Raw genomic sequence first — 14,951 nt, 5'->3', positions numbered from 1 at the left:
GCCCATATTCTATGAACATGGAACTATCAGAGGGTTTTCAGTGGGAAAACTCTGCTAGAGCATATCTCTGGCTCTTGCTACTTGATTGTTCGGAGAAGAGCAACAAAGCTGGGGAAGGGTCTGGAGAAGCAGGTCTGGTGAGGAGCAGCTGAGGGAGCTGGGTTCGTTCAGCCTGGAGAAGAGGAGACTGAGGGGAAACTTCATCACTCTCTACAACTGCCTGAGAGAAGGTTGCGGTGAGGTGGGCGTTGGTCTCTTCTCCCTACTAGCAGGTCATAGGAGAGGAAATGGCCTGAAATTGTGCCGGGGGAGGTTTATGTTGGACATTAGGAACAATTTATTTTCCTTCAAGAGTGGTCAGGGATTGAAACAGGCTGCACAGGGAGGCAGTGGAGTCACCATTCTTGAGACATTCAAAAAATGTGTGGCCATGGCCCTTGGGGATGTGGTTTAGAGGCCGTGGTGGTGGTGGGTTGACGGTGATCTTAGATGTCTTTTCCAACCAAAACAATTCTATGATTCTATGATTTGTGAAGTACAAGGCACAAGTGGGAGATGGCAACTGCTCCTGGGTCTGTCCTAGATGCTCCTTAGAGCTGTCACTGTGCCCTGGCTCCCACCACTGAAATCTCTATTTATGTCATACAAGATGTATGGAGCCACTGGGTAAGGAAGACATCAAAGCAGGGAACAAATTGAAGTGCAGACAGTTGAATGCTCTCCCAGAAGAGCTGTTAGATATACCTCCTACACCAGGATCTTATTAACAAGGGCACTACAATACTGTTTATAATGGCCTCCATTATCAGGATGTTTCTGTTAAGCAAAGTTGTGTTGTGTGGCCCCTCCTGCAGACAGGGAACCATCTGTTCCCAGAAAACATCTCATTCATCTGGTTTGTCCCAGTAGGAATCGCTGCTGAGTAGTCTCAGCTGGCTGTGGGTTTGGAGAACAATAGCTGGGCTTGTGGGGTCTGAAGGCAGGAGGTCAGGGAGGAGGGTGCCTGCCACCCTCTGGCTTTGGCGGAATTGGTGTTTCTTCCACTGAATCAAGTTTTGGACCCTGCACCACACTTCCTTCCTGGATAGTTCACTTTCTTCTCTAGTATCTGCACAGCTTCTCAGGAAAAAGGTGCATCTGTTCTATGAGACGTCTCAAAGCACAAGTTTGTGCATCCAGACTAATTTAGTAATTCTTCATCTGGGCACAAATCTGTTGAAAGAAAAATAAAATCTCACGTTTAAATGGTTTTGTGAAGTCTGCTCTGTCCCCTCCTACAAGCCCCAGTTAGGAGAATACTGAACCTTCTCTCTCTTTCCCCAGATCCATGACTCCAGCCCAAGCAGACCTGGAATTTCTTGAGAATGCAAAAAAGCTGTCAATGTATGGAGTTGACCTTCACCAAGCCAAGGTGAGAGTCGGTGTATGAGCCCCTGCCTGTGCCTGGATGATCCTTCCCTTGCAGGAGCAAGTTTCCTTCCTTCAGGAGGGTCCTTTGGAAAGATCTGGGAAGTGTGGGAACACAGCCACAGGCAGAAATGCTTCAAAGACTGTTTCAGGTGTTGTAAGAGAAGTGATTCTTGCTGGTTATTATTTAAATATTCCAGGAAGCTTTAAAAGGTGACTGACGTAGATTGGGCCTTACTCTGAGAAACTCTGACCCTGTAAGGGGAGCCACTCTCCTCAGGGAAATGTAGGATAGGCTCAAAGCCAACCCTTGGAATGTCATGGGAGGGATCAGCAGGAGGGAGGAGGTTGTGAGGAGAAACATTGAAGGAAAAAGCAAACCTGGCCCTGGCTGTAAAGGGAGCTGGAGGCTGAGGTCTGGGCAGTGGGGAGATGATTTTAGGGGTAGGTAATTTGGAGGGCAGACATTGTCCTGAAACTTGTAACCCCACTTAAATCCTCACCTACTTTCCCAGGACTTGGAAGGAGTGGATATCACTCTGGGAGTCTGTTCCAGTGGCCTTCTCGTTTACAAAGATAAGCTGAGAATCAACCGCTTCCCCTGGCCCAAGGTCCTGAAGATTTCCTACAAACGCAGCAGCTTCTTCATCAAGATCCGGCCAGGGGAGGTATGTTCTGACTTCTTGGTGCTCCTCTCCTCTTTAATTTCTTTCTGATTATCCCCACCCTGGGTGTGCTTCACTAAAACCAAATGTGGGAGGGTGTCAGCTTTTCTCTGAATGGGTTTTTTATGGGTGCTGGGTTCAGGCAGTGCCGCAGACCTTGCTGAAGCTGCGAACCAGCGGGTGACAATTTAAACAAGGTGTCTTCCAGCACCACCTCCTGGCACTGGGTGGCATTCCCAGCATCCAGGGGAGACCATTGGGAAGTTCATAGTTTAAACTGGGAGAGGACTAACTCTTTTTGTGGAAATGGGGCAAGACAAAGGTTCTTTGTCCCACTTAAAAAAGAAATGAAAGAAATATTTTCACACATGTTTTCACTGAGACTGCCACAGATTGGGGTAGGGGTTGTCCTGATGCTGACTCTTGGGAGCAAAGAGATCCCTGGAGCAGCCTGGTCATTGGAAACAAGGTGGGAAGAGAGGCTACAAGGAGGAGCTGCCACCTTCCTCTTTCTTTTCCTTCTGCTTTGACTACCATGACCCAGTCTTGCTGGAAGGTCAATTTTTGACCCCATCGCTCAGTGGGGCAACATGACAGGGGGATAGATGAGTCTGAATGGCTGAAAATCCCTTGGCACGCTCTGCAAATCCCAGTGCACCCTCAGAGATGCTCAGGCCTGTGGCCAAGCCATGCCTTTTCTTGGACCTGAGGTCTTCCTGCACATCATGGAGTGATTTCAGGTGCTCTTGGGCTTGACCAGCAGTTTGTGCTGCCGCAGAGCAACAGGTCTGTGGGCTGAGGACTGGACTGCTGCCACGTTTATTTCATGCTAAGTAACTTTTATTTTCTGCAGCAAGAGCAGTATGAAAGTACAATTGGGTTCAAGCTACCAAGTTACCGGGCAGCAAAGAAGCTGTGGAAAGTCTGTGTCGAGCATCACACCTTCTTCAGGTGGGTTTCCTGACCAGTTGGCTCACCTTGAGTAACCAATGCTTTAGATGCACTTTTGAAAATGAGCAGCTCCTTCGGTGCTCTTTAGTGTTTCGCAGGAATTGGAGGGACCTGGCTGCAGAGACATGAAGTTGCAATTTACATTACAGGAAAGCTGGAGAGGGACTTTTCCTAAGGGTGTCTAGAGACAAGACAGGGGTGAATGGTTTGAAGCTGAGGCAGAGCAGGGTTAGATTGAATCTTTGGAAGAAGTTCTTAAATAGGAGGGTGGTGAGACTCTGGCACAGCTGCCCAGGGAGGTTGTGGATGCCTCCCTGGAAGTGTTCAAGGCCAGGCTGGATGAGACCTTGAGCAACCTGGTTTACTGGAAGGTGTCTCTGCCATGGCAGGGAGGGTGGCATAGCTGATCTCTGAGTTCCCTTCCAATCTAGGCCATTCTCTGATTATGTGATTTCTAGACAGCTTCTGTTTCATAAGGTACATAGAATGTCTTAAGTTGGAAGGAATCTTAAAGGTCATCTGGTTTCAGTCCACTAGACAAAGGTCTTTAGCTTTTGTAGGTGTGGGGCTTATTGTTAGCGCCTGTGTTTATAGATAGAATCGTAGATAGTTTGGGTTGGAAGGCACCTTAAAGATCATCCAGCTCCAACCCCCTGCTGTGAGCAGGGACACCTTCCCCTGGCCTAGGTTGGTCAAGGTGTTTTGTTAATCAAGTGCCTGCAAGAGACTTCCTTAATTTGTATTTTAATTTCTCCCACTGCTTCCTAAGCTCTGGAGGCAATGATTTTTAAGTAGTGTGTGTGGTTTTCAGGCTGACTTCCACTGAAGCCATTCCCAAGAGCAGGTTCCTGGCACTGGGCTCCAAGTTCCGCTACAGTGGCCGGACGCAGGCGCAGAGCAGGCAGGCGAGCGCCCTGATCGACCGCCCTGCGCCCCAGTTTGAGCGCACGGCCAGCAAGCGAGCCTCCAGGAGCCTGGATGGAGGTGAGTCCCTGTTGCTTTTCTCTCTGTGGCTGCAGGGTTCCAAAATCTCTTAAATACCACCTAAATCCCCTGTTTTTAAAAAAGCCTGAACACCTCCCTTGGACACAAGGCCTGGACAGAAAATTCAGGCAATAGTGGTAGTAGCGAGGACTGACTGACAGAGGATGTAGGTGGGTGCTGAAAGATCATGGCAAAGTTCTGGTGGTTATGGTATTTCCTTACTTAACACAGTTTCCTTTTAGCAAATTGGGAATTAAGATATTCCAGGATTTGTGTAGTTTAACGTGGCATTGTAAATGATGGAGCTTTCCTTGGGGGGAGATGTTTTGCCACAACTGTTTGAAACTTTTTCAGCGTCCGTGAAAGTGATGCTGATTGTGAGACAGGGACCTGTTGGAGCAGGTCCACAGGAGGCCACAGCAATGCTGGCAGGGCTGGAAGCCCTCTGCTGTGAGGCCAGGCTGAGAGAGTTGGGATTGTTCAGCCCGGAGAAGAGAAGGCTCCAGGGACACCCTCTGGTGGCCTCTCGGTGCTGCAAGGGGATAATCAGAAAGCTGGGGACAGAATCTTGAGCAGGGCCTGTTGTGAAAGGACAAGAAGTGATGGTTTGAACTGCAAGAGGGAGATTCAGAGTGGCGAGAAAGACACTGAGGGTGGTGAGACCCTGTTGCAGCTTGCCCAGAGAGGTGGGAGATTCTGCATGCCTGGAACCATTCCAGGTCAGGTTATTGGTGTCACCGAGCAGCCTGCTCTAGTTGCAGATGTCCCTGCTGACTGCAGGGGGTTGGACTGGACAAGGTTTGAAGGTCTTTTCCCACCCAAACCAGTCTGTGATTCTGATGTTGAAATTCACGACATATCTATCAGGTGGGCTCATCCCCATTAAAAGAGCTGGACGGCAGCAGGCCACAGGAGACAAGGCATGGGAAAGGGAATATCTAAGTGTGCCTCCCTTGATCTGAGTCATGGATGCTTTTCAAATTAGGAGCCAGGGAAAGGTGAGCATGCAAGGGTGCCTAATGGAGCAGGAGCAGCACTGCTTTGAGCCCTGAGGTTGTGCTGCAGGCTGGAAGGGCACAGGGCTGCCTCAGCACCCCATGGCCAGGATGCTCTGCTCCTGGCATGGATCTGCAGGGCTCAGCAACACCCTGGGCTTCATGCCTTCGGGTCAGGAGGCAAAGGGTTGCTTGGTTGGAGCTCCAAACAAAATGCCTGCTTGCTTACAGTCCAGGTGTGCAATGTTACCCAGGCATGATGTGCAGAGGCAAGGGCACCTGTGCTGTTGGTTACCCTTTGGCCATGCTCTGTAGACTATTCCAACCCCAAATGAATAGAGAGATCCCAGCCGCAACCCTACACCTGAACGCCAGAGCTTGGAAAAGAGCAGCCTGTGAATGTGACACCTCTGTCCCTGTTGAAGTCTGCACTTTTTTTCACCTGCTGTGCGGGCAGTCATTAACCTGTGCCCCGTTTCCTCAGCTAAATGTGCGACTCAGAGAGTTGAGTTCAGAGCCATAGAGGAAGAGAAGCAGGAGAAGGTGGTGGTGGTTGAGGTTCCTGAACCAAAACCCATGGATGAAATCCGAGAGAAGCCAGGTATAGCTGTGGTGGTGGCTACCACTCTCTGCAGCACCTTTCCTGTCCTTTACATGCTTGCTCCTGACAGCTCCAAGTTTCACCAAATCTTTGATGGCTTTTATTTTTTCTTTGCAAGAAGAGTTCCTCAGTCAGAGGACAAACAGCCCAGCAGACCCCCAGCTCCAGCGGACTCGTTCCGTTTCCACCTTGCACTTTGTTAGACTGGGGAAATGGTGAAAAGTTTAGGATGTGCTGGCACCAGCCAGCTGCTTCCTTATTAAATTTGGGTGGTTTTGTGAATGTGGATTAGAACACTTCAAAGTCTGATCTTGAAACTTCTTGTAAAGCTTCTGAAATTCTTCATCCTGGGACCTGCTTGCTTTTATTTAAGCTTGTTCTGGGTTTTTTGGAGGGGGTGGATGAGAAATGCCACCCATTACTCTGCAGGGAGCTTATGCTTCTCCTAAGATAGGTACTATTAATAAGGGCATTAAACTTTATTAATATTTAAGAGGTGCATGGGTACATCGATGTGTCTGAGTGCTAACAAGCGTTTCACAGCAGCAGTGTTGTCAAATATTTGCAGTCTTCATCCCCTCCATAGCAAATGCATCAGGGCTGGAGATAATTCATATGCAAACCCATTGTGTCCTGCTCCACTTCCCTTCCTCGCCCTGATTTTTTTCCAGCCTGCTTCTGACACCACTGTTTATCTGATATGGAATTGAGACCAAGCTCTCAGGAAGCAGCACAGCAGACTGGCTCCCCACTACAAGCTTGCCTTGGATTTCTGCCAGTCAGGGAAAGCCGTCAAAATGCTTGATGCTTTGATGCTGTCAGAACAGAAGGTGGAGGACTTAAGACAGAGAGATAGGGCTGTATGGCCTTAGTTTCCATATTTGTACATTTAATTAAAGCTGATGGGTTTTATACAGGTTTTTCTCTAGGGGAGCCTGGGTGTGTTTTTCCTAGCAGCCAGCACCTGCATCTCCCCAGACTTCACAGGCAGAGCCCATCCCGGTACCACACTTAAGAGCCCTTCACATGCCCCACAGATCCCTGCCTGGGCAGGAAGCCTGTAAAGCTTACTTGTGGTCTTCTTTTTCTCACTCATCCAATGCAATGCTGGGCCTGGCAGCATCAGAACGGCTGCTACACAGCTGCCTTGTGGAAAGTTACTCTTAAGCTGCCCAGTTTGAAACCTTGCTGTTCTCAGCCACTGCCTTGGAGAGAGATCTTCTCTGGCTCTGTCCTCTGCTGTGGTGACCATTGTACGTCCGTGCAGTTCTCCAGGTGCTATCTTAACACCCGCAAACCTCTTTCTAGACAAACACACTTTTGAAATGAAGCCCATTGCAGAGGAGGAAGAGGAGCAGAAGGTAGAGGTGGTTAAGGTTCCTGTGGCCAAGCCAAAGTTTGTGGAGCCACTGCCAACATGGTCAGGTACAGCTGCAGCAACGTGTGCCATCGGCGTGGCTCCTGCAGCCGCCCATGCTGGCACTGCTGGGTTGAGGTGTTGCAGTGCTGCAGGACAGAGCTGACATCGCTTGCAGTGGTGTTCAGTGCCACTTAGAGTCCCACATGGCTTTGCAAGTGTGCTGTAGTATGCTGCTTTACTGGAGTGTGCTGCTTGCTGAGCCAAGGAGGTGCTGTGCCAGGGCTTGGCAGTGTGGCTTCATGTTGAAGTGAGTGTGCAGTGGCCTCTGAACCTTCCTCTGTCACTGTCCCGTCCTATAGATTCATTCCCCATAGATGTAGGATCCTGCGGTGCCTGAAGATCAGGTTGTCTGCTCTGGGACTGCTGGAGGTCACCTGCACTTGGCTTTTTTACCTTTACTTCTCTAGTTGCTGTTTTTGTTTTGGTTTGTTTTCAGAGCACCTTCACTGATCCACACTAATCATAATTAAAAGCAGAGCTGGTCAGTCACAACAGGAATAGAATAGAATAGAATAGAATAGACCAGACCAGGTTGGAAGAGACCTTCAAGATCATCGTGTCCAACCTATCATCCAACACCACCCAACCAACTAAACCATGCAACCAAGCACCCTATCAAGTCTCCTCCTGAACACCTCCAGTGATGGTGACTCCACCACCTCTTCAGGCAGCACATCCCAATGGGCAATCTCTCTCTCTCTGTAAAACTGCCTCCTAACCTCCAGCCTAAACCTCCCCTGGTGCAGCCTGAAACTGCGTCCTCTTGTTCTGGTGCTGGTTGCCTGGGAGAAGAGGCCAACCTCTGCCTGTCTACCAGCACCCCCAGGTCCCTCTCTGCCTGGCTGCTCTCCAGCCACTCTGACCCCAGCCTGTAGCACTGCCTGGGCTTGTTGTGGCCAATGTGCAGAACCTGGCACTTGGATGTGTTAAATCTCATGAAGGAAGAGAGGGTTGAAGCCATGGAGGGAACTAAGTGGGAACTTCACCTGTTTTCTTGAATACTTTGAACAGCACTAAACCAGCTCCTGTGCTTGACTCAAGGATGTCCGATGGGATAGGTGCAGTAGGGCAGCCAGTGGCCAGCATCCTACCTGAGCACACCTAGGAGCGTCCTGTGGCAGCTTCTCCTTCTTCTCCTTCTGAACTTTTTTCTTCTCTTGACACTTCTGTTCCTAGTAGGGATTGTTTTCCTGGCCAGGGTGATAGAGAATAATCTTACATTTTGGAGCAGCACTTATTACTGTGTTTCAATCTCGTGTATCAAAATAACTAAAGGTAGTAAATTAACAAAATATAACTGGTTGATGCTGGTTGATGGTGGGCTGAACATGAGCCTGCAGTGTGCCCAGGCAGCCAGGAGGGCCAATGGCATCCTGGCCTGCATCAGGAACAGTGTGGCCAGCAGGAGCAGGGAGGTCATTGTGCCCCTGTACACTGCACTGGTTAGGCCGCACCTCGAGTCCTGTGTCCAGTTCTGGGCCCCTCAGTTTAGGAAGGAGGTTGACTTGCTGGAGTGTGTCCAGAGAAGGGCAACGAAGTTGGTGAGGGGTTTGGAGCACAAGCCCTATGGGGAGAGACTGAGGGAGCTGGGGTTGCTTAGCCTGGAGAAGAGGAGGCTCAGGGGTGACCTTATTGCTGTCTACAACTACCTGAAGGGGGGTTGTAGCCAGGCGGGGGTTGGCCTCTTCTCCCAGGGAAGCAGCACCAGAACAGGAGGACACAGTCTCAGCTGCGCCAGGGGAGGTTTAGGCTGGAGGTTAGGAGGAAGTTTTACACTGAGAGAGTGATTGCCCATTGGCATGGGCTGCCCGAGGAGGTGGTGGAGTCACCATCACTGGAGGTGTTCAGGAGGAGACTTGGCAGGGTGCTTGGTTGCATGGTTTAGTTGAGTAGGTGGTGTTGGACACAGGACACGATGATCTTGAAGGTCTCTTCCAACCTGGTTTATTCTATTCTATTCTAAAATAACCCGGTTTGGGACTGTACAGAACCCATTGCTGGATATCAAAGGAAAAGCTTTCCACAAGGATGTCTAGAGACAGGACAAGGGGGAATGGTTTGAAGCTGAGAGAGAGCGGGGTTAGACTGGAGTTTAGGAAGGTGAGGCTCTGGAACAGGTTGCCCAGGGAGGCAAGGTTGGATTAGTCCTTGAGCAGCCTGGTCTAGCTGAGAGGTGTCCCTACCCCCACTCTGATTCTGCGGTTGACAGGGTTCTGGGCCATCTCATTTCAACTGTACTGTTACCGAGAAAGATTGGACCAGATGATCCTTGGTGGTCCCTTTCAACCTAACATTCTATGATTAAAGAGAGGTGGCCCTGCAGATTTACAGAATTTCCTTTGCTGCTTCACTTTTGAGGTGGCATTTTAACACATCCATAACTTTTTTAGCCAAACGTGCTCTTGGCAATGTTGAGATAAGTCCAATTGAAGAGGAGGAGGAAGAAAAAGTGGTGATGAGAGAACCAGAGGCGGTCCTGCAGGAGCCAGGTACCACCATGATGGCTTTGCATACCCAGCATCCTCCTGATCCTGGCTGTTCTGCCATCTCGCCTGTCCCTCTGTACAACCTCCCTGTGGCTGTCACTGCTTCTGTGGCATAAATGCACCAGGACATGGCGCCGAAAGGATCACACAATGCCTGGCTCAGAGGCTGTGCTGAAGAGGGGCAGATAATGAGCTGGCAGCGGTGATGGGTTGGGATTTAGGGGACATTTTCAGCAAGATGTAGTGTCTGGGAATTTGCTTCCAAGTGTAATTTCAGTCCCTGAAAAATCAGGTTCTTTTTTGCCTTTGTAAGGTTTTGGCCACAGGGCTATGCTTGATGCTGTACAGGTTTATTACATACAGGTGGGATGTGGTTTTCTTTCCAGTGAAACAGGAATTCTTACAGAATTCTTACAGGAAGAGTGATTGCCCATTGGAATGGGCTGCCTGGCGAGGTGGTGGAGTCGCCATCGTTGGAGGTTTTCAGGAGAAGACTTGATGGGGTGCTTGGTGCCGTGGGTTAGTTGTTTGGGTGGTGTTGGATTGGTTGATGGGTTGGATGCGATGGTCTTGAAGGTCTCTTCCAACCTGGTTTATTCTATGTATATTCTTACTAAGGAGGCACTTAAAATTACACTTTATTTTTTAACATCAAATTTCCTGGTGTCCTTGACTAGATTATGGTCACTGGTAACCTGGTGTTGGCCAGGGTAGGTTACACAGTGTGACCCTTGCTGTGTAAACTGTGACTTTTTTGCTCTCTACAACTCCCTGAAAAGAGGCTGGAACCAGGTGGGGGTTGGTCTCTTCTCCCAAAGAACAAGTGATAGGACCAGAGGAAATGACTTCAAGGGGCACCAGGGAGAGTTTAGGTTGGGCTTCAGGAAAAACTTCTTAACTGAAAGGGTTCTCAAAGACTGGCACAGGTTCAATCCCCATCCCTGGAGGTGTTTCAAAGAGGCAGAGATGTGGTGCTGAGGGCCATAGGTTAGCACCAGCCTTGGTGGAGTTAGAGAGTGGTTGGACCGGAGGCTCTTAAAGGGCTTTTCCAACCCAAACTATTCTATATTTGAATAATTTTAGGAATATGAGATGGTGTCAAAGGAATTATTTCAGGTCCCTAGGTGTATTTTTAGTGGAATGGCCACAACCCAATGTCAGAATTAAATAGGTTGTTGTATTTATAGACACACAGTGAATGAATTGATCTCGTTTTGTCGCAGTATTGGCTTGAATATTTTTGAAGTGTTGGGCTTTTTAGGGATCAGAAACTGTCTGAGAGATAAGGAATTGAAAGAAGGAGTAGGCAGCTGATTTTGTGTTCACCTAGTGCTTGAGTGTAGACTGTCATCCTCTGGAAAGATGATTTTTTTGGCAGCATGCTCTTCATTTCTGCAGTCGTTTATATGGAGATGCTGGCTATCTTCTTGCCATAGTTCCTTGGGCTGCGGCAGAACATACTCATCTTGGACATGCAGCCCCAGCCTGCTTTGAAACCCACCTGGAAGTTGCTGTGAAGCTCTGTTGAGCAAAGCTTGTTGATTACGTTTTTTAAAAAAAATAATTATTTTTTAAATGTTTGAATAGCTGAAAAGATGGTGAGGCTGGGGGAAAGTCTGTGCTTCCTTCCAGAAACCCCCTGTCTCTGGCCGAGGAGCTGCCCGTGAGCTGAGAATTCAGCACAGCTCTAGGTGTTTCTATTTTAACGGTTACCCTGGAGTGGACTTCTCTGTCAGTTGTGTGTGAAGAACCTATAAATCAAAGGCACAGTGTCAAAACCAGATATGCCTTTCTGGTGTGGCTTCTCTGCAGAGTGCAAGCTTGGTTTTTGTAAACCTTTTGTTGTGGGGTTTTATTTTGTTTTATTTAAACCGTAAAGAAAACAATCTCAACTTTCCTCTACTATATGCACAAGCTGCTTTGCTCAACATCTTTATTTCCCTCCCCCCCCCCCTTTTTTTTTTTCCCCTTTCTCTTCCTTCTCCCTTTCTTTTTAAATGACAGCATTGTAATTTGTAAAGGCTTTGCCTGGTGCTCTGGAAGTGTTGCTGGCTCTGAACTATGTCCCGATTTGTCTTTCCCCCATCCTCAGCAGTGGCCATGATAACCCCTGAGAGGAGTCCCCGTCCCACCTCTGCCCCGGCCATTGCTCAGAGCCATGCTGCAGAACAAGTCCCAGCTAAGCCTGATGTGAAGGATATGGTCACTGCATCTAAAGTAGAAAAGGAAACAGCAAAACCTGATGTGAGATGTGAAGAAATCCCAGTGGAGAGAGCCAAGTTGGAAACAGACGATTCATCAAAGGTATGTCACACCAGAGGCTCTTTGCAAGAGTCTGTGATGATGCTGGGTGGGAGCATCAGCTCTTGAAGCCACCCCAGAGCATCGGCTCATTGTACCAAGGATCTGAATCCTAGGGAAACCCCAGCCCTGACCCACTGAATCAGGAAAAGAGGAACTCTAGCGGGGTTTAGTTCAGTGGTTACAGTAGAACAAAATGCAAATCGCTGCTACAGAATCAGAGCAGAATCCTAGAATTATTTGGTCAGAAAATATCACCAAGCCCAACCATTATGGCATTAAAAAAGCTGGCAAGTGTTGCACACAAGTTCATGGGACTTGAATTTAGGGCTCACCCATCACTGGGCTGTCTGCACTGGTTCTTGGTATGACAACAGGAGCGATTCCAGTGAAACTGGTGATAGGGATCTTGTCTGCAGCCCTGTGGCTGAAGGCACATTGATAAGCTGTCTCTGGGAGAGCTGGTGATACATTCCTGCAAGCTGGAGTAGGACTTGAGTTGTGGATGGCACTGTCAAGACCTTGGTGGATGTATTGTCTAAATGAAATTGGTTTTAAACGTGATTTGATCTTTTCACAAATGTCTGAGACCACCACTGGTGCTGAGCTATGTGGACTGTTCCCATTACTCCAAATAATGGGTAAAATTAGCGTTCCTATCACAGTGTCTGTAATATTCTGCAGCTCTTACTGAGTGAAATCTTCCAGCACTGCAGCAGAGGGCCTTGCATGTTTCCCACATTACTCTGAATGTTTTGCTGCTGTCAGCATTACCGAGCCACATTTTTCCATGCAGGGGGTCTTGTATGAGACAGAGCAGGTGACATGCCTGGTAGTGAAGGCTGGGAGAGCTGAAGAAAGGACAGTTGCTTCCAAACATTTCAGGGCTTGTGTGACCAGCAATTTTTAACTGAAAATGCTGAGGGGATCTTCAGGCTGGTGCTCTGTGTGTGCTCCAGCACCACCACTTAACCCTCCCCAGCATTAAACACAAGTCAGTTTGATTCATCCCATTCTTAAACACTGTTTTTTTTTTTTCTTCTTTAAGTGTAGATGTGGGAGGAAGTTGTCGATTTGAATGTGCCAAATTTACCATTCCTCAAATGTAGCTGCATCACTTCACACCCACCTTTTGCCTTCAGAGTATTTGACAATCTAGCTTTTCTAAAAGACCTCCCTTAAAGAGTTAGAACAATCTTGGCTCTGTGCTTATGAACAGTAAAAGAGCTTCATTTGTGATGGTAGGCATGATTTGTGTAGCTAGATCTCTTCTCACTGACTCTGTTGAACATAATGCCTATGGATAACCAGTCGTTTTCTGTTTTGGAAGAAGGTCTCTCTTAATTTGAGCATGTTGCTTTTGGGAAGGTTTTCCCTGGGAGATGCAAATGAAACCTGAAAACACTGCCTGGCAAAGCTAACATGAGTGGGAAGCCTGTCTCCAGCTGCTCTTAGAGAGAGCACTGGTTTCAAACACAAATAATTCTGGAGCTGCAGGAATTATTGTGGGTGTGCTGTTGACTAACTGACTGTCATCCAAGAGCTGCTGTGTCATTAACTCTTTACCAAGAGACTGCATGTTGGTTTATTGCATGTTCACCCAGCACTTCAAAACCAACCTGCTGCAGCTGTGTTTTGAAACTAAATGATCTCTGGAAACAAATCTACTAACACAAAATGTTTTTACCAATTTATTTCTTAAATGTAGGTGAGGAAAGCGCACACTGAGGTCACAGTACCCACCACCAGTGGTGCCCAGCCCCAGGTTTGTGCTAATTGTTCAGTTAGGTTGTTCACAGTCTTTTTGAAGGTTGAACCAGCGAGGTTCAATGTAGTGAAATGAACCAACCACTCTTTTTTTTTTTTATCACTGTCCAACAGCAGCAGCCTGCAGAGAAAGAGGAAGAGCTGATAAGAATGAGGAAGGTTAGCCATTTTACCCTTTCACCAAACAAGTTTGCCATATCATTCATGCATCTGTAACATGTTTAAAAAGACAGTGCTCCAACTTTCTCATGTGCCTGGGGTTGGGGTTTGGGGTTTCTTTGAATGACAACTATCAAAATAACCTGATTTCCAAGAGCTTTTTATCCCAGAGTCTGCTAAAAATACACAGGTTGGATGTTAGACACCCACTTGATTTGATTTCTGAAATTGATCTTCTCGCTATCAAATTTGATTAGAAACTAAAGAAACCCAAAGAAATCCATTTGATTGGAAGCAACCCCCCCCATTTGTCTGGAAACCAAAGAAACCCATTTGATTAGGAAAAAAACCCAAAACATTTCACTGGAAAGCAAAGAAAACACAGAGTGTGCACTGCAGGAAATGCAGATGAAAAAAGTGTGGTGCTTTTTTGTGTTGATGAATGATAAGGGAGATACGCAGGGTAGAAAAGGTGGTTGAGACATAGTTACTGTGCACGTAGAGAGTGTGTAAAAGTTTTACCAGGCCTTACAGCCTCCTCACTGGGGTGGGGAAGCATCACTCTCAGGAATGTGAGTGCTAAGTGGTGCTTGGCTTCCACAGAAAACAGTGAACTGTTCTTTGTGGTAAGCTATACAAGTGAAGGCAAAAGCCACTGAGCTCCCGGGAGCTGTCTCTTTAAAGAACTCATTGCATCGCCCTATCCTCCATCATCACAACCCCCCCTTGCTGGTGGTGGCCTCAGGCTGTGTCCCCACAGTGGGGTCCCCACCCCACGCTGGCAGAGCGCTGCACTCTTAACCTTCAGTTGACCTTTTTTAATTTGCCAGTTTGTCAATCCTGCAAGAACAACATTTTAATTTTTTGTGCTTTTCTTTTTTTTTTCCTTTTTTTTCCCCCCTTTTCTTTCATTTTCACAGAAAAGATCAAAGAGGCTAGATGGTGAAAACATTTATATCAGGCATAGCAATTTAATGTTGGAGGTTTGTATGAACTTGAAGCTTTTTTCAGTTGCATTTGCCTAGACATTCTGCATCTGTGCTGAACTTCTTCCTCTTCTGCTGCCTTTATTTTTGCATGCTCCTGCACAAGAGACCTTTTCTTTTGTTTTCAATGCGCTTTTGCATGGTGACAGTAAACATGGTGATGTGCAGGCATTCTTCCCTCTACCTCTTCTGACTTTCATTCTCTCGTACCGATCCAAAATATATGATT

General features: G+C 47.7%; 1 protein-coding gene across 8 annotated transcripts in view; it reads left to right on the top strand.

Moving 5' to 3' along the window:
• Positions 1–14,951, top strand: part of EPB41 (erythrocyte membrane protein band 4.1) — an 82,035-nt gene that overhangs the window by 43,442 nt on the left and 23,642 nt on the right. Inside the window, exons 8-18 of one of the 8 annotated variants that reach the window (XM_054170695.1) lie at positions 1,324–1,411; positions 1,923–2,075; positions 2,926–3,023; positions 3,835–4,007; positions 5,487–5,603; positions 6,912–7,028; positions 9,414–9,512; positions 11,602–11,813; positions 13,519–13,575; positions 13,692–13,736; positions 14,657–14,719. In XM_054170695.1, coding sequence (XP_054026670.1) covers positions 1,324–1,411; positions 1,923–2,075; positions 2,926–3,023; positions 3,835–4,007; positions 5,487–5,603; positions 6,912–7,028; positions 9,414–9,512; positions 11,602–11,813; positions 13,519–13,575; positions 13,692–13,736; positions 14,657–14,719 — 1,222 coding nt within the window. The remainder of the gene's footprint in view (positions 1–1,323; positions 1,412–1,922; positions 2,076–2,925; positions 3,024–3,834; positions 4,008–5,486; positions 5,604–6,911; positions 7,029–9,413; positions 9,513–11,601; positions 11,814–13,518; positions 13,576–13,691; positions 13,737–14,656; positions 14,720–14,951) is intronic. The other 7 variants (XM_054170696.1, XM_054170697.1, XM_054170698.1 and 4 more) reach the window with 7 other exon arrangements.

This window comes from Dryobates pubescens, chromosome 20 (genome assembly GCF_014839835.1).
Source record: "Dryobates pubescens isolate bDryPub1 chromosome 20, bDryPub1.pri, whole genome shotgun sequence".
NCBI lineage: Eukaryota > Metazoa > Chordata > Aves > Piciformes > Picidae > Dryobates > Dryobates pubescens.
The sequence above is the reverse complement of the archived record's forward strand: the minus strand, read 5'-3'. Positions and strand labels throughout refer to the sequence as shown.